The 19,687-nt window shown below is 42.6% G+C and overlaps 1 protein-coding gene across 3 annotated transcripts in view; it reads left to right on the forward strand.

The window, feature by feature from the left end:
* The window catches only part of prkar1b (protein kinase, cAMP-dependent, regulatory, type I, beta), a 60,954-nt gene extending 51,917 nt beyond the window's left edge, over positions 1-9,037 (forward strand). For all 3 annotated transcript variants that reach the window (XM_063904306.1, XM_063904307.1, XM_063904308.1), the window contains 3 exons: positions 289-410; positions 6,752-6,833; positions 7,602-9,037. In XM_063904306.1, the coding sequence (XP_063760376.1) occupies positions 289-410; positions 6,752-6,833; positions 7,602-7,774 (377 nt within the window). In that variant the 3' untranslated portion in view covers positions 7,775-9,037. The remainder of the gene's footprint in view (positions 1-288; positions 411-6,751; positions 6,834-7,601) is intronic.
* Positions 9,038-19,687: the final 10,650 nt, after the last annotated feature.

Below are 19,687 nucleotides of genomic sequence, written 5' to 3' on the forward strand. Positions count from 1 at the left end.
CTTCTGAGATGTAATGGTCCCTGATGAATGACTGGATTAGCCCGGGGTAGGAATTACTGTTCCCACCAGTTTACAGGACTTCCAGCAATGGCCATCCTCTTAGATCATGGAGAACACACACACACACACACACACACACACACACACACACACACACACACACACACACACACACACACACACACACACACACACACACACACACACACACACATACACTAATGATTTATACTCGTGTCTGTTGAAATCATTTTGGTAAATAACACATTATCCTTAATGATACAACAGAGTCTTTGGACAAGTGGGAACGTCTGACTGTGGCCGATTCTCTGGAGCCCGTTCAGTTTGAGGATGGAGAGAAGATAGTGGTGCAAGGAGATCCTGGTGATGACTTCTTCATTATAACCGAGGTAAGGTGTGTGTGTGTGTGTGTGTGTGTGTGTGTGTGTGTGGTGCGTGTGTGATGTCATCATGCAGAGACGTTGGTGGGCTCTTTGCTGAGGTCGGAACTGATTTCAGTTTATTGCCACCAGTGGACAGACTACCTGGTTTTATTCCCCTGGCCCGGCCCAGAACCATGATTTCTGTGTGAAGAGCAGATTATCCCCCCCCCCTCACACTGCAGGCTTTGTATAGCTGGGGCCCCTGGTGCAGCTTCACGAAGGGCCCCCCTGCCTGTCATCCTAACACACTGTTGATTAACTCCATACTTACACGGCTTTCACCGGGATCAAGTCAAGAGGGCCCTTTCTAGAGGGGGTGGGCACCCAATCTGCTGTCGTTTGGCTTCCTTCTCTCCTCTCTTGATCTTCAGGGATTTTCTCTGCCAGTTTCTCTATCTATCTAATATCCAACAATATTGAGTGTGAGCTGTGGATTGGTTACAAGCAATGCATGGCAGTGGATAGGACGATTTTTCTGAATGTGCAGGGTGTGTTCTCGTCTTTATCCCTCTTTTGGGCTGCTCTGTTCTTTCTTTACACATGTTTCCTTCTCCTCGACATCCTTCCTTCATCCAGTTTTTCCACACTCTCTTGAAATATATGTTTTGCAGTGTGAGTATTTGGACTGTCATAAATGTTCATATTTTCTGTAGTTTTTTTGCTCTCATTCAATGCTTTTAATTTGAAATTCAAATTATTATAAGGTTATAGTTCATCATAAACCCAGTAAATCGCATGTGTTTTGCTTGATGAAAACCAGACTGAAGGACAAAGAAATAAGCTAAAAATTAAGACTGAAGCTTTGGAGCCCTGGAAGAGCACAACTAGGGATGATGTGTTGGCAGGAAGATGGCCAAAAATGAAGACCGAAATGTCATAACATCCTACGTTATATTTCAGATGTGAGGGCGGTTTTGCCAAATGAAACATATAATGAATAGCAATCGAAGTGGCTACGAGTTTAATTTACGGGAAACTGCTAAAATGTAGTATTAAGACAAAAAGAGTCATAAATCCAGTGACTCAGTAGAATCAGTCAATTAAGTAGTGTAGAGATTTTAAATGCTTAACAAAATCAACTCGTACTTATAAGGAGAAGAGTGTTTTAAATCATATATCAAAAGGCACAGTCTTGATTCAGATAAAGAAGTTGGCTCTTTTATACATCAAATCTTTTATATTTGGAAGAACAAAACCCATTTTCCAGTCCAAACACATTACCTCACATTATATGACCATTCACTTAAAGCTAAAACCCAGTTTAACTGTACAGAAAATGGACCCTAATTGGGGTTGTGTTCAGATATATGGCAGTTACTGTAAAAATACATGAACCAGCAGTGTAGGGGGTTCTGTGAAAAAGGCACACCCAATGCTAACCAACACAACCCAGCCGTATTTCAATGTTAACCTTAAGCTTGCTAATAAGTTATTAAAATAGTTAGGTGTGGGAGATTGACAGAATTTAGTTAAGTCCAAATATTGGATCAGTTTTAGAGACATTTCTGCAGAGGTATTCATGACTCTAACCGTGAACCGGCCTGCTGGCTTCGGCTCTGTGTTTTTTTCAGTAAACTCTTGCAATAGCAGAATAGTTAAGAGTGGTTGAACGAGTGGAGTTTGCCTACTAGTTAATGGATCGTGGATGGTGTCGTTCTCATGGGCGAATATAAAAATACAAATGCATAATGCTAAAATGGGTTGCTTATACACTTTAATTATACCAAATATACCTGTGAATCCCTCCTAAATCTGCTTGCAAAACATTGCTCATCAAACTGAGACTTCTTATTCCCAGAGAAGAAAAGGGAACAATAAGCAGAGGAATTTGGGGGATTAAAGGACGGAGAGACGAGCAGGAAGAGAAGAAGGAGAGACAGGGATGGAGCCCAGTATGTGAGTGTGTCACAGCAGACACTGTGAGCCTCACCCTACAGGAGGTTTTGTCTCTTTGTTTAATCCCTCTTCCCTTCTCCTGCCTATCCACATTTTCCTCTAAGCTCTCTATCTCCCTCCCTTCCTCACTCTCTTTCTCCTTCTCTCTCCATCTCTCATGCAGCATGGTCTGACTTTCCCAGAGAAGGGTGGACTGTGGTGGAATGTGTGTCGCTGGCTTTCACACGGGGTCAGGAGACCCAGCCTCCCGGGAGGGAGACGAGAGAGTGAGAGAGAAGTAGAGAGAGAGGAAGGATGAGTCAAAGAGGGCAGGGAGGGACATATATATGGAAAGAGAGGTCGATCTGAAAGGGACCACAAGTAGGCGGGTGAGGAGGATTTTGACAGTCTCGCAACAACTTTCCTCTCTCGACATCCCCTCCTCTTTTTTTACGTGCACCTTTCTCTTGATTAAACTAGGTAAAAATACCAGCGCTCTGTTCAGTCACAATTGCTTATTTTTCTCTGTCCCCCGCCTTCTTATCCGGTCTCTTCTCACTCTTTTTGTTTCTGCTGTTTTGGAGCATCAGCCTAAGACAAACCTCTCAATCACTAATTACATGCTGCTGATGGGGAGGATTAACAAATTGGAGGTATAGAGACATCTTTGCTTGTCGGGAATGGGGCCCTAATGAAAAGTGACATGTTTAAAAAAAAATCTCCCATTGTACAAACAAGCCTTTACAAAACTCCAGGCCGTGAAGCCGCACCTTTCCTCGTGTCCTCTCCTTCCTCTCTTCCAACTATTTCCTCCCTTCTTCATGGCTTATAACCTTAACTCACGTAACATGAACGCTCTTTCTTCCATGTGCTTGTACACTAGTACCCAGTAAAATAAAGAGAAAGAGAAAGAAGGAGGGATTAGGAAACTTGACGAACATCAGAGACTTCAGTGACAGTTATGAAACAGAGGGGTGAGTTTCTGTAGTTGTAACCTTTTAGCAGAGTTGTGCCAAAGTCACTGTTTTGCAGATCACAAGTAAACCCTTTGAGACCTCTTTTTACAACAATGTGACAACAATTGGTCTCAATCATTTTGGTCCTATTTTTCATCTTCAGCTCATTGGTGAAAAATGTACTTACAAGTCTTTTTTGATTTTCAAGTGGGGTCATATGACTTGAGTTGGCTCCCGCCTGTTAGCCTCTGGAGGAAATTTGAGTAAAATCAGAGCTGTTGTTCCTCTTGCCTTCACCCCAGCTTGTGTATTCGCTTTCATCTCCTCCAGTCATCAATCTAAACTACAACTGTGTAGTGTGTTATTTCATATTTGTCCTTTGACCCAACATAAAAGTAATCACACTGATGGGATCTAAATTGTCCCCTTGGGTCACACAGAAAAGAAATCCTCTGTGGGTTGTCTACAGTATACTGCCACTGTAAACTATGCTCTATGTGTATGCACTGAAATGCAATTAAGCTAATGGAGCTCAACACCACTTTTGTAGACTGATGATCAATGCAGTAATGAATGAAGACATTTGTTAGTGCAAGCACGCAGTCTCAAGAACAAAGGTAAAGGTTAACAGGTCCCATTTGTTAGAAATAATTTTTGCCGAGTCATTTCTCTTTTTGAAATCAGCTTTGAGGCCGTGCCATAGCGCAAACTTTGTGTGCATGTTAATGTTTAAGTGAGAAGGTGCAGACACAGCCGGTGCTGGGTGGCCTTGGGAACAGGCTACTCAGGATATCACCTTTCCTCTTCCATCTCTGCTTGTGCCTCTCCCTCTCTCTGTGCCTGTTGTATATCTAACGTTTGTTACTTCCTGCATGTAGGATGCTACATTTTGACATGTCACCACGAGCCGACTTGCTACAAGTGTGTTATGTGTATTTAGGTGTGCGTACTGGTGACTTTGAATGGGCATGTTGGTTATGGAATATAAGATTTCTATCTGAACAGTTATATAAGAATGGAAGGATAAGTGATAATTTAGAACGGCTGCCCTTTATGTTGGCTCACACCGTGTCTCACTATCTTTGTTAGCCTCTTCACTTATGCATGCTTTCGCCCCTTTCTCTTTTCCTTTTTGCTGTTTTGTGTTGTTTCCTTTTTTTGGCACTCTGCGTTGGGAAGCGTGGTGAGGAGGATCTTCGATGTTTATAAAAGAAATATCTGTGGAGCAGAGCGCTGCCCTGGGGTGGTACAGTACATGATGGTTATCTGGACCACACTGGTAGAGGCCTGTTCACGAGTGAACTACTGTACATGACAGTGCTGCACTGTCTCACTTTCTTTGTTTGGACATGAATGGAAAGGAAAGGAATCAACTGGTTGTAAACACAGGAGCTTCCATGTCCAATCCCCCTCGTTCTCTCCCCCATTCACATCCTCTATCTGTTTTGAAACTCTTTTGCACTCAAACAGGTGCACATGAGGAAGTTAAATCACTGATTATTGCATTGTTTGCATATTGATTTAATCATGGGTGATGCACAAATGAAGTGGTATCATTTTATGGGATTTTCTTTCTTTGGTCCTTCTGAAAATGTAATTCCATAACCTTCATTCAACAACCATAGTATCTGTATTGAGTTTCCATTTTCAATTCTGCTTGAATGCTAAGATAAGCGATGACCAGATACAGTCTCGTCAATACATTATTATAGACATGCAGCACGTCACTTCAATCCATCTATTGCTCGATTGATTGATCGACTTATCCAAAAGCATAATTGAGTTTTTGAGGATTTGAATGTCACTTTTACTGTATGTTTTGCAAGTCAACATAAAGGACTGTTCTCAAAGTACACATGATGTAACTTGTCCACAACACTTAACCTTACCTCCAGCCAAGCTCAGCTACGTCATTACTGTCCTCTTTGCCCACCCCACAGCTTGATTTACCCTGTTGCATCGCCTGTGTGTGGTCATGGCATTACGGTACAGTTGGTCACCTCCCACACACACTATGCCCTCGCTCACCTGAACAGTATCCCCCACTTCGCCACAGTTCATTTCAAGCCAGAACTCGCACACATATCCCTTTCACTAAAATACAGTCTCACCTTTGTGTGCCTTGAGTGAAGAGCTGGCAGTTTTGGGGTGTTCATTAAAGCTCGTTATATTCATATTAAGCATTATAAGCCTGGTCAGCAGAAGGAGCAGAGAGGGCAGAAAAAGGATTAGAGTGCTGGAACGGTCAAGTCTGTTTTACAACACAGTCCAAGACAAGCTGGGAAGTTCCCCTGCTGATTTCTAACCTGCTACCAATTTACAGTTGAACTTCAGTACCTTTAGATGTCTAGACATCATCCTTAAAAACGCATATTTTACCTCAAAACATGCCAAACTTATTTTCCATCAAAGAAACACAGTAGTATTTTGGAGAAACACGTTGTGAAGTTCGCTGTGGGCATCGAACACTAACATTTGAGTGGTAGCTCATAGCACTGATAAACAATCAAACATGTTCTCATTCACACACACACACACACACACACACACACACACACACACACACACACACACACACACACACACACACACACACACACACACACACACACACACACACACACACACAGTTTGTCAACAGCTGCTTGAACTGTTATCATCTGTTGGGCAGAGTTAACGGAAATCAAATTTCCTGCATTATACTTTTTAGATGACTCACACATTCAGTCCCACAACAGCAACCAGCGGGGACGGTAATATGCGTATCAAAGCCGGTCGCAGAGCCCAGTCAGTCTGTCCAGCAGACATCAGCTGTTGATTTTCTCACTGTATGTGTGTATGGGTAATTGCGTGCTGGTTTGTGCTTCATTCTGAGTCCATCTGTGTCTATGTTTCTTGTTATGGATGCCTGACTGTGCGTGTTTGCATATGCAGAGTAGACTGCGGGTTGGCGACTATTGGAGCGTACAAAAGTGTGTACATGAAATGTGTGTTGTTTTAGGGTCATTTAGGGATACTGTATTGGAGCTCAGTTTTGGATAATATCATTATTTCCACTTTGTGGGTCAATTTTGATCAAGTGGATTAAGTGATGGAGACACGGAGGAACCAGTTCAGTCTCTGACAGGGCTTAGATGTTTGTATTTATCACACTCTTGAGGAAGCAGAACCAATCGGAATTTCCATCCAGTTGGAAAATGTGAGTGTGTTGCGTTTTGTTTTTCTGTTCATAAGCATCCCACAGAACAGGTGTCAGTCCCTCTGGAAAGTGGGCTAAATCCTGTGCACCTGTGTTTCTATGAAGCAAAGGAATTTCTCCTTGGCTTAATCCTCCTGCTGATTTCAACTCATTTGCTAAATAACTCCTCCTTTTCTCTCCCACCCCCTCCTTTCCTCCATCTCTCCCATCTCTCCCCTCTACACCAACACCCCTTCTCATCCTGTTCTTTCTCTTGTCTCTTGCTTTTCTGTCTCCAGGGAATAGCCTCTGTTCTGCAGCGCAGGTCCGATAACGAGGAGTATGTGGAAGTCGGACGCCTCGGACCCTCTGACTACTTTGGTGAGTACGCCACAAACAAACAGCTGTGGAAACTGGTTCAAGTTAAACCTAAGATTTCGCATTAGAAACATAAATAATGCCAGTAGAAACACAACATTTGCAACTCTGTCTGTCTCGTAACTGAGAACGGTCAAAGGTTGGTTAAATTGGACTGAGGTGTGGCATTTATAATTGGTCCTAATATTGCAGTTTTGCAATTTGCATTTGAATTACACTTGATTGAACCATTTATAAAATGAATGCTTAAACATACATTGCACTCCTACATAAATCATAAATCATACCTTAAGACATGTTATTCATTAGGGCGGTCAATGTTAACTTGTGAAGGCTTGCCAATAATCTGAAAAAAATGACAAGTTGGACCCTAACTTCGTCCTGTAATTCTAGCGTGGATCTGTACCATGAATTGCATGGCAGGGAAAAAGAAAAGAAACTGGAGGAATCAACACAAGCTACATGTATTGCACATACTGGAGCTGCAGGGAGAATAATACCATACGTGCATAATAGTGTTTAGTTTAGAGAGGGAAATCAAAGCAGCTCTGTGGATGCTTTAGATTGGAGTCGGAAAATTGTGGGACTTCATGCCAAAAATTCAGAAATCACTATGAGATAAACATCAGTTTTCTGTTAGCCGTTGGTCATGAAATGTTTATTACACCAACCCAACTTTTGATTAATCACAGATTATCATTGTGATTAACACAATTACAATTTTGATTGACTCAAACCATTGTTTGTCCTGTGTTCCTCTTCCTCCTACAGGTGAGATTGCCCTTCTGTTGAACCGCCCCAGGGCAGCCACTGTAGTCGCTCGTGGTCCGCTCAAGTGTGTGAAGCTGGACAGGCCTCGCTTTGAGCGTGTACTGGGTCCGTGCTCAGAGATCCTCAAGAGGAACATCCAGAGATACAACAGCTTCATCTCCCTTACAGTGTGACACCTCAGCCCTTCTGGGCTCCACCAGCAGGGGTGGGCAGCATCAGCAGCAGAGTTTGGGTCTGTGGGTAGGGTAAGGTTAGGAAAAGGGGTAAAGGCCATGGGTTTTACATCCAATACTACAGGGCGCCCATTTCCTGCCTGTTTTTCCATTTTGCGCGTTTCTTTTCTTTTGATCTTGTGCACTTTGACTTGACCTGTGCTGTCACGTAGCTTTATGTCAAAATCAACATGCAGGAGTGTAAAAATCAGAGCAAGGGCCGAGACCCTTCAACTTAATACATGTAAATGAGTCATATGTGCAGTGTGGCAACTGTATATGATGCATGCTTCTAAAGTGACAAACAACGATGTTTGCACTTTCATGAATTTATGAAGGGTACAGTCGAATTCAGGAAAAACGAAGGAAGTGAAGTCATGTTTATGTCCAGCGGGAGGAAGTGAGTACACATTACGTTTTTGCTGGCTTTTGTTTGCCTATTTTTTCACTTCTGGGTGTGCATGGTGCCATTTCTTCGTCAAATCAGGCCTGCACCTCTGTTTCCCTGAAACAAAGATGTAGTCATTTGAAGAAAAATAAATGGCTCTTTCATTTTTAGTGCTTCTTATGTGTGCTTTTACTGCTATTATCAGTTGGAGGTTTTATTAAAGGCAGAGATATGTTGAGTTAACATTTAAATATTGTGTCAGCCAAATAAACCAACAGGTCGCTTTTTTCTCAAACAATCCTTTCTGTCCCCAGGCTCAGTCTAATCTATGAGCTGTGGGACTCTAAAAGAGCAGTATATGTTAACAGTCTGGTACACAAAAACACAAACAACCTGACATGAAACACACAACTGTACTCTATATGTTTGCACTCAGGACTGGGTAAATCCTCAAAACAGACAGACACACACACACACACACGTCTTTCCTGATGCTTTCTTACACTGTTTTTGTTTTGTGTTACAGTATGTGCTAGATGAAAGCTTTTGCAGCACTTAAGAGTTTGTAATGTTGGGTCAATACTGAAGTTTGATTTAGCAGTTTTTAAGATATGACTTCTATGATATAATATATAAAAGAAATATGTAAAAAAAAAATGTATTTGTGTTGCTTTCCTTTGATCTAATGTTATCTGTCAAAGATGCACAACTGACCCAGTGACTGATGTTGTTTAAAATGGGACATTATGAAAATAATATTTCTATATTCTCTCTCTTTATGTCTTTCTTTCAACTATCAACCATCTTGGGCAAATAAAGATAAGCTTCTGAAATCCTCTTGATTGTAGTTATTATCTCCCAATCCGCCCCTACTTGACCCTGTGTAAATGTGACTCTTCTTCATCCTTTTTCCGCTCGCTCTTCCCAACGCCTGGCAACCTCTCCTGCTCTCCTGACTAGACTCACTTCTCTCTTATTTAACTCAACTAATACCCTATCTCTCTTAACTGTCAAATCTCAATTAGCCTCCATTGTCTTTTTCCAAAGTACTAACTGTCCTCTTCCTCCAGGTATCGTCTCTCCATCCCGGCTTCCTTCTTTGCTCTTCACCGTCCTCACATTAAGTCAAGTGTCAGTCATCCATCAGTCTGAGCCGTCAGAGCTCCTCCCAGCCAGTTTACCCCACAGTGGACTAAAGCCTCAACAGCTTTGACACATTCCTCTTCATCTTAATGCCCACTAAATCAACTTCGGAATGTGCCCCTTATTGCCGACATTGAGTTTAGTACCTCCCCTCCCCACAAATACACACACTCTAACTCTACAACGTTTGACAATACACAAACAAACAAACAAACACACAACAAAAATCCCAAATGCACCAATTTATGTTTTTTTAGCTCTTGAGGTAGAAAATGTAATGCCTTTCAATCTGCAAGGATTTCAGGTTTGATGTCCAGGAAGAAAAACTCGTCTAATAATGTAAGTTTACGATTCATATAATTTTTTTAAATGCATGTCTAACTTATTCTTCTTTCTCTCTTCATTGACATGCTTAATGGAGAGAGAAATAGCAGCTACATGCATGTGTGAAAAAGCATAATCTTCCAGATAAAGAAGAGTTCCAGATAACAGTTATTAAGTGGACCTGATTGGTTATTCAAGTTCTTTTCTTTTTGGTCAATTTATTGAACATTTCATTTCAAGGCTGCATTTTGAGTCCAACAAAGAGTTCCTGAAAGTGCTTTGAATGCAATAATAACAGGTACTGAGCTCCCAATTTCATCGGATGCGTCTCCATGACAACCATGTTTCGTCATTGGATGGATTTTATCTGGATGGATGAACTATAAAAAGACAGTAAGAAGACCTTGAGTTGCGTTAGCTAACTATTAACCCCCAAAGAAAGCCTTTTTTATAACACTTGTAACAACAGAAGGAAAACCAGAGCTTGTGTGTGTGTGTGTGTGTGTGTGTGTGTGTGTGTGTGTGTGTGTGTGTGTGTGTGTGTGTGTGTGTGTGTGTGTGTGTGTGTGTGTGTGTGTGTGTGTGTGTGTGTGTGTGTGTGTGTGTGTGTGTGTGTGTGTGTGTGTGTGTGTGTGTGTGTGTGTGTGTGTGTGTGTGTGTGTGTGTGTGTGTGTGTGTGTGTGTGTGTGTGTGTGTGTGTGTGTGTGTGTGTGTGTGTGTGTGTGTGTGTGTGTGTGTGTGTGTCCGTGTCCACAGCACCTGATTAGGCAGGGCCATTACTGGACCATCCTGGGTGGGCAAGCCGAGGACAAAACTTGGCACTGTCGCAAGAGCAGTAAGATGAAGCCTTGATAACGTGGCATTGCGCCAATGCTCAAATACAAGAGCACGACCAAACACACACGTTCACACACTCTTTTACCAACTTTTAATTTAGGTCACTCCGTTCTGTGTTTGGGCCCTTTATGCTCTCATAGTCCCATAATCTGTCCTACAGCTCCTGCAGTCCCACTGTGCCTGTAACGCTGAGGCCAAAAACATTTCGCCAGCTAAGCTATCATCGGTTCAGGTAACCGCACTTTCACATTGAAAGAAACATGATCGCCATGTTAGGATAGAGTCAGCCATCAGCACTCAGACAGTCAACAACAGCCAATTAAAAAGGATGGTTTTTTTTATGTTGTACTTCTGTGAGTCTTAATGCTTCTCGGTTGAATTTACGTTCACATGATGCACCGCAAAAGAAAAGCTTGGAGAGTATCCATTGTATTTTCTAATGGTGAGGTATTTCGACTAAAGAAATTACAACTCAGAACTTAAAAAGGTTATATAAAAAATAAAATAAACATTGCTATTGTTCTTATATGCTGTGATTGCTTAATTGCTTTGTGGCTACACCATGTTTTTCATCATTGTAATTATGAATGCTTTTTCCAGTTTTATTCCATGCTTTTTGGTTTTTTTTGCTCTGTTCGTCCCCTCATTCTCCTTCAGTGCCAAACAGGACTGGTTGAGGAGAGTAGGAAAGCTACAGTAGCAGGGTGTGGGGTGGGTGAATGACCTCAACCCTTTTTTGCTGCTGCCTCTTGGCTCTTCTACAACTTTCAGCTACTCCCACAGCTAAGTATGTTTGATGCAAGGCTCCTGTGTATGTTGTTGTCCAAGCAAATAAGATACCAGACTCAATGAGCCAATGGGAAGGAGTAGAACACAGAAAGGAAGCAGACGGAGGTGGAGGAGGCAATGAACAAGAATTAGGAGCAGTAGGAATGAATAGGCTCTCCTTTTTTGTGAGTGTTCAGTACACTTCACACCACTGAGATACACTTTAAAGAATTTATCCCAGCATGGGAACTGTTGAGTCCTCATTTACAGGATGGCTTTTTAAGTACATTTTCCGAATTCCAAGTTTTATTTAGAGATTGCCAAAAATTTACAAGATAGGATGGCTGGGAGCGATTTGGTTTGTGTGTGCACATGTTTGTATGTGTATTTGTTGCATCCCCTAACCAGTCACAGCCACCCATGATCTCATGAGAGGATGTTTTATTTGGTGCTGCATATTTAGATCTGGCACAGTTAGAGTAGCCCCTGGGCGTGTGACCCTCACCCCCACTTTATCCCTCTCACTTTATCCCTGATTCTCTCTCTCTTTTGTTTCCTGTCCTCCTCTCTTGTGCTCTGTGTTCCCATAGTCGCCATCTCTGCCTGCTGCCCCCTACCCCTTGTCTGGCGAGATCAAGCTAATCAAAATGCCTGCCAACACTTCTTGCTGCCTTCTCCCACGTCCATGATCCCTACACCCTGGTGGAAAAAGAATCCACCCCAAACCGCCTGTGCTAATTACCAGAGCCTTTGATACACAGATCTTCTCTTGTCAAGATATATTGGGTGTGGCGACCTGACTCTTCCAGAGTTCAGCCTCGCTAGGTCGAAGCTCTTGGTCCAGAGGCATCTCATCTCTGCCTGGTCCCCAATTCTGCTGCTCTGATTCTCAGCTCTAATCGTGACCTTCTCAGGTCAAAGGTCACCACCCAGGCCCTGGTCACAGGTGATTGAGCAATAGTGAGGCTGATGGGATTGAAGGGTTAGGGATGAGAGGGGGTGTTGGGCCGAGGTCAGGGGGAGACAGAGAGTCAAAAATTTGGTCAGGAGATCATCACAAGGTCTGGCTCAGGTAGTGACGACACACTAACCTGGTGGTCAGTTCTGGTTTTACTGAACCTTCCTGTTCTCCTCTGGTCTAATTTGCCCCGTTCCCAAATGTTTATTATGTTGGGATGTAGGTCTGCTTTATGTTTGTGCCAGAAAATAACATTTTTGCTTGTATACAACTTTTTTCCATGAGAAATTAATTATGATCACTTTCACAAAGCGTTCATTTTCATTCAAATGTATATCTTCAGCGGTCAGCTTTGTAAAATCATATCACTCAGAAATTAGGTTAGATTTTGTGTAAATGAAGGCCTTTGACCATACATTTTAAACAAAAACAGTAAACCAGGTGGTAATAATTAAGAGTAAAGTTGTCTTGAAAGGTTTAACATAGATTTGGGTGATAGTTTATACTATAGGCTTTATAAAGAGTCAAACAGGGAGGACAAAAGTTGATGGGGAAACAACACAAGGGTTAATGAAAAAAAAAAGCACAGATTTAGCATTGCTATATAATAATATTCTAGGACTTGCAATGGAAATTCCAACAAATATGAAGTAGAAACAGAAAAAGCATATTCTACACTCTGTATTTCTTATTAAACATGGCGCCCACAACTCAATCGTCAACAGTTGGATCAGAGTTGCAGTAGTCTATTTAGTTGATTTGTAGTCTTCGGCCCAGCCGCTGCTGATTCAAGTTACATCACTTTGGGAAAAATATCCGATTTTGTGGCGCCTACACTTTCTTCACATATGCAACACCTGTATGCAGACTTGGATGAGTCAAATTGAAACAGTTCCATTTGAATTTGTTCACCATCTTTTTAGTAAAAGTAAAAGTCAAGAACTAACATAATGAAATGATTGTTCCACTTCCTGCCGCTGTCTTTAAAGAGACAGGTTCTCTGCCGTTTGTCTGCGGTAGGACACGGCCGACTGCCTCAGATTAAAGAAAGAAGAAAGAGAGAAAGAAAGAAATGAACGAGGGGTTGAGATAGCATCTGTTTGTTTTTCTGCTTTTCTTTCCCAAGCTTGTTATCGTTCCTCATTTCCTGCTGGACGACAAGTAAATAATTCACATGTATACATGTACCAACACTGAGACCAGGCCTCCCTGACTCGCCTCAAATTTTGGCCTCAGTTTCAAAGCTATTCCCAGCAAACGGAGCCTTGGCGACTCTCCTCAAAACGACGTGTAGAACAAATAAACAAAAGACTAAATGTTCTTCAAATATTCTGTATGCTCAAGTGGGAAAGAATGGGTCAGTAGCATTTTCCATCTGACATATTCCATCATGCACATGACTCTGCAATTTCTGCCTACGTTGATCAGGACCCAGCACAATCCATCTCTTCACTTCGACTCTGAATTCACTCCCTGGGGAGGCCGCTTGGCAATCGTCTCAATTGTTTCTTTTTTTCAGTTCCTCCTACTCTCTGAGGAATCGTTAGGGTTTGAGTGCAGCTCATAAAAATAGTCGAACTCTTTTCTAATCACATTAGGAAGATGGAGGAATGCAGCCAGGGGAACATCCCTGTTGAACTGTTAAGGAAATTGTCTCAGATAATGTTTAGCTTTGAGACATTTAAAGGCTGATTTGCTCCAGGTTTCTACGAGCATCGCTTGTTTCTGAACAAATTGTCAGTTTTTTAGAAGGTCAATGCTCCAGTTTGGTTTGGGTGTATTGCAGTTCTTCAATACCTTGATCAAATGTGGCATATTCCGAAGTATTGAACAAATTGTTGTGTTTTGTTAGATGTGAGTGCTTCACTAAGTCTACTCTCACATCTCAGACAATTAACCTCATCCCTGCTGAAACAGCCATTCACTGCAGGTGTGCAAAGTCACAAGGCAAAGGCTGTCAAGTGCCTTCTGATTCTCAGGCCACCCCAGACATCCACATCCCTCCTTAAGGACCCCCAAATCCCTTCAATGTCCCAGCTGTACCCTGAGCAATGCCCCTGGGCTGAGGCAGTGGCTGGGGAGCAGAGTCCACAGGGGTGACCTGGCTCTCCTTAAACCCTGCAGGAATGTGTGGATTTGAGTGAGCGCTGTAACCAGAGAGCACTCTCTCCTATCTTTAAGTCCATAATGGAGCCACTTCCTGTTAATAATCAGTTTGTTGTGATCTCCCTCTGCCTTGGGATTTTGACACTTCATCTTGAGTCCTAAGAGAGGAGGAGAAGGAGGAGGAGGAAGAGGAGGAGGAGAAATAGGAGGAAAGGTGTTATTATGGTTCTGGTCTGTGTACCATAATGACAGTATGGGCTGGCATCAAAAACTCAGGGACCAAAAAAAGTTATTTTTCCAATTTAGGCCCGAGAGCTCACATAAACCCCTGTGTATGCACACACACGTTCATGCATGCTAACATTGCCCAATTTGCCATTCTTTGAATCTGGGGATATAGTGCATGAAATCAAACAAGCATGTGATTATCTGGGCCTCAAGGAAAAAAATGACGGTGGTCTTGCTAACTACATTTTTCTTGTAATTTTTTTATCTCTGTCTCTCTCCCTCTTGCTGGAAAAACATCCATCAGTACTGAACAATAAAAGAGCAAAATCATGTTGTAATTATTTTTTAAAAGCATCTGTAGTGTTTCTTTCAGAGGAGCTACCTGCAGAGGGCTCACATAAACCAGCGTTAATTGTTACCACGATTCGTGTGAAATAGCATTGCGGTACTGCCAATAAACAATGTAAGGCTTCTCTCCTGGAGGTTAATGCTCAGTTAAGTGTGGTTGCTATAGGAATGGTGCAGTTTTGAGGAAAATGTAAAACACAATTCAGAGCCCTGCTCCATGTCGTAGCACACCTCAAGCCGTATTGGGCCCTGAGGCTGATACCGCATGTAAACCGCTGAATTACCAGGTGCACCAAAGTGGATTCTCTAACTGGTTGTAATCATCCTTTAATCCAGGGGTTTTCTTTGAGTGGTCTCTTTTCTTCAAACCCTTGCAACCATTCCTAGTTTCCTTACTCCCTTTCTCCTCCTACTTCCATCCAAGCATTTCCTCTTTCATCTCTGTCATGGATATCTAAAGTCACTCAAGTCAAGAAGAAAAATCTCCCCATAATCCCCCTGATACAGAACCCTGCCCCCGCCCCCCCCCCCCCCCCCCCCCCCCCCCCCCCCCATGCCTAATCACCACCAGCATCTCAAGGCCGCCACTAGTTCCTCCATCTCATGGTTTCTACACCATGAGTGGGGCGGCTCTGGGCTAGTGAAAGACAAGTGGAGAAGGAAGGGTAAATAACGAAGTGAAAGCCCCATCTGACATGCCAATTGGTGTAATTATGGGCTTATAGGCTCCTAATACATTTCTGAGGACAGCTTTGTGTGCCCCCTCTGAGAGCTGAGCTTGTCTGTCATGTCATAAAGGCAACTTGTCATTGGACCCATGAGTGATCCATTTTGCTTATGATGTTTGATAATTAGTTTTCATATAAGGCTCTATGATGGACCCCACATCTACTTCTTCACTCTTGATATTAGTTTCTTCTTATTTGTTTGTTTTGCTGCCAATCAAAGCCATTTCTTCCAACTCACCATTGATGAATAATCCGATAAACTCTCAAATGTTCATTATGAGTCTGTCCCTGTATATGTTTCATTCTTTAATGTCCTTTTTCTTATTTCAGGGCCAGGTTCATGTAGGCAATTCCAGTAAGCTATTTTCCCATTGGCACCAAAAGAAAATGTACATTTGTGCCTCAAAAAGGTCTGGGCTCTACACATGGACCTCAAATTTTCCTCCTTCCCTTGGGGCCGCAGTGAGACACGGCAGCTCTGTCTCCCCCTGTCCTTTCCATGTCGTCCTGTTTCGACTTTGATGTACTCCTGCCAAGACTCTGATTTGTGGGTTGGCCGTGTCCTCCCCCTCCTAGTCTCCGAATCCACAGAACATGGGGACGCAGTGGGAGTTCCCAATGTTTTGAGGAGTTGGAGTAGAAAAAAGAAGGGGGGAGGTTGGGTCAGACCACCACAGAGCTGGGGAGACCCCTGTCTTCCTCCTCGCCGGTTCCCACCGCTCCCAACACGGCACACACATGTTGAAAAGGTCAGGTCTTGATAGACAACAGAGCACCGGCAATTACGCTGCTATTTCTCAGTGGCTGGAAGTCCCCCCGTTTTTTCTGTGAGTGTGTGTGTCTAGAAAGAGAGAGTGTTTTTTTTGCTCATAGAGAATAAAGAGGCAGTGTTTTAAGGGGAAACGGAGCTGGGACAGGGGGAACTGCATGTAAGGACTTGTGCCCCTATTGCTTCATGTCTGTCTGTCTGTTCATTTGTGGAAATTGAAGAACGCGCATGAGAGAGTGCAGGTGTGTGTTAGTGCACAAGTTGGTCTGTTCTTTCTAGTTTCCCACCTATACAGTTTCTGAGTGTAAGAGAATGCATGTGTAGGTCTGTTCTCACCTGAACTGCAAGTCTGATTTCGAGTTTCTAAATGTGATTTCCCTTCAGCATCTGGTGCTGAAGCTTGCTGTTTGCTGCACCGACCGTACTGTTGTGGTGGGAGGCTGCGGTCAGGAGTCCATCTCTGACCTAAATGACGGGGTCAGACTTTTGAGTCTGCAGGAACTGGATGCTGAGGTTGCATGGAACGTGCAAAAACACACACATACAAACACACATTTCTTCCATCGTGTTCCTAGTATTTTCTCTCTTTGGTGTCATTTCTCCTTCACACCGAACACCTATTTCTAGCTCTCTAAGGATGGCTTTCATGGAAGAGTGCAGAGTGAAAAATTCAAGACAGAGTTATGACAAGAGCAGACCGCAGTTTGACAGATCTGGAGATCACACAGAGAGGATGCCGCGGTCCCTTAACAACTGAAGTGTGCTGTTGTAATGTATAATGTGTTGCAGCTGGAAGTTTGCCTTGCATGCCTTGTACCACCAGCTTTGTGCATTTATGTGTGCATGGGGCGCACATTTGGATCCCAGAGGTGGACTGGACTATGCAGTTGTGACTAATGAAAGAGCAATTTGGGCATTGTGCCCCTGGAATGCCTGCACACCTATAGTGCCTGAAATAAAAAAGGGGTCCAGAGGGGTGCTGGGAGGCCCCACAGAGCACTTCATTCAGGTTGCTATGCATGTTAGAGAGATGAAGGCCTGTAAATGGCTGCCAGTAATCATCTCTATAAAAGAGCAGCTGCGTCCAGTTGTAAGTACGGCTGCTGTATTTGGCCTCCCTCCCTGCTTAATATTCAGGTGAACAAACAGCAGGAGCAAGTCTTTCTGAGTGTTAATGTGTCTATGAGCGGGTGCTTGTTTATGTGTAGAGGTTGCCCTGGATATGCACTCTGCTCTGGATAATTTCCAGGTCCAATCTATATCGCCACTAGCCTCTGGAATGCACCTTTGCTCCTGGGAAATTTCACCTGAACTACCTACCCATGTGTGTTTTTGTGCGTGTCAGAGTGCATATGTGAGTAACCCAACCATAAATGTTACCCCTGTTTCTAATGGGCCTATTACAAGGCACAAGCTTGTGTCAAATAACACACAGTTCCACACTTAAAACGTCATCACACAACCCACTAATGGAATCAACTTTGTCATCATAGACACTGATGAGCTAGTTAGGGCTTTAGTTAGCGGGGCCTAATTCTACCCTGAGGAGGAGGGAGGAGATCACTGTGAAGTCTGCAAAGGACTTGCTCCTTGTGTCCGTGACTCATGATTGCACAGGATATGGCTGGGTGGTACTGGGGAAGACACCAGGTTAAAACCTGTGTTTGTTTTTCTGTTGCAAGGCAATCCAATCTGTATTTGACATTATGAGGTGTCATAGAACGGGGATGCCCAGTGGAAAATATGTTATGGCTGTCATTGTAAAACGTAAAACAGTTGTCGGTATCATAACCATTTTGAGTATGAAGCTATCAGTATGGTGAGTTTCTATTGTCAGCACTGCTATCTTTTTATGGTTCCCCGGCACACTGAAGTGTGAGATTCTTTGCTTTCGTTGCAGGGTCAGAGTTCGGCAATACAGGGATCAACTTGAGATTGAGTTATGGTTGATATTATATATGTTTAATTACACTTACTATACCGAGATAACATGTTTTCTTGCTTTGAACCAATAGGTGGCAGGACTGTGTCGTTGTATTTATAACAAAAGAATGTAACTGTAAAAAGCACATTTTCAGGCTCATTCAGGTAAAGCAGGATGAAGGGTATATACAAGGACAATATGGAGCAAGCATATATATATATATATTGTGTATGTAATATATTGATTTTAATAAGTGTATGTGTTCAATGAGCCAAACCAAATGATTAGTGATATAGATGGGAGTATGCGAGAAATCCATAAATGCACTTTATTTTTTTTAATATGGGACAAATGTTCATGCTTAACCTCTTTTATTTCTAACATGAGAATATATAAAGACTATGAAGCTGACCTGAATCCATGCTCAAAAATAAAACCATCCCAGCATAAAGATATTTTTGCTTACAAGGTCAAGACCCCTCAAATGACCATTACCTTCCTATCATGGAAATACATGATAAGATCAGACAGACTAAGAGGCACAGTCAAATCCCCCTTAGACAACTCAACTCATATTCGCTTCATTCTTAAAAATGCTCCCCTTTTTCCTATGCTTCTTTCACTGGGAACAATCTGTGCAAACAGGAGTCATCGCCTCACTCGGAGAAGCCCTCTCCGTAGAATCTTTTATGGCTAGATTTACTGTGCACCAGCCTCTATAAACCGATTTAACAGGGTTAATGTTGTTAGGTACACAGACCTCAGTTGCCAGTAAACATCTTGCTAATAGCTTATGCAGAAATGCAGAAGGGAGTGAGAAAGACTGATTTTTAAGTTTTGTTGTTTTTATTTCTTCTTCTTCCCTTAAAATGTCAGTCCAATGATTATTTTCCCCTTCGCGTAGTTCAGTTTGCTCTCGCTTCCAATTGTAAAGGTTTTCCCCCCCAAAATCCAACATTCTCCCCCTCTTACAGTATATTATTTGCATGACTCACCTGTGTCTCAAGGTCAAGTTTAAGATTATTTTCTCCAGAATAATTTGTCTGAAAGGACCATTTATAAGCATTATCACCAAATACACAATGAAATGAAAGAAAGAGAAGGACGCAGCATCATCTTCACCTCCTAGTTCTTCCCTGGTGCAAGGAGGCTGACCTGTGATGTAACCTCACTGTGGGGTGTGATGCATCTGCCTGTCAGCGGCGTGTGTTAGTCATTGTGCCATAGCATCACATACCTTTGTGCACACAGTTACTCATACAAGGGAGGAATGAGCGATTAGTGCAGTAAAGTTTAAAAAAAATAAGCTTCAACAGGAACGATGTGTCACATGAAGGGCTTTAGCACTGAGAC

This window comes from Eleginops maclovinus, chromosome 16 (genome assembly GCF_036324505.1).
Source record: "Eleginops maclovinus isolate JMC-PN-2008 ecotype Puerto Natales chromosome 16, JC_Emac_rtc_rv5, whole genome shotgun sequence".
NCBI lineage: Eukaryota > Metazoa > Chordata > Actinopteri > Perciformes > Eleginopidae > Eleginops > Eleginops maclovinus.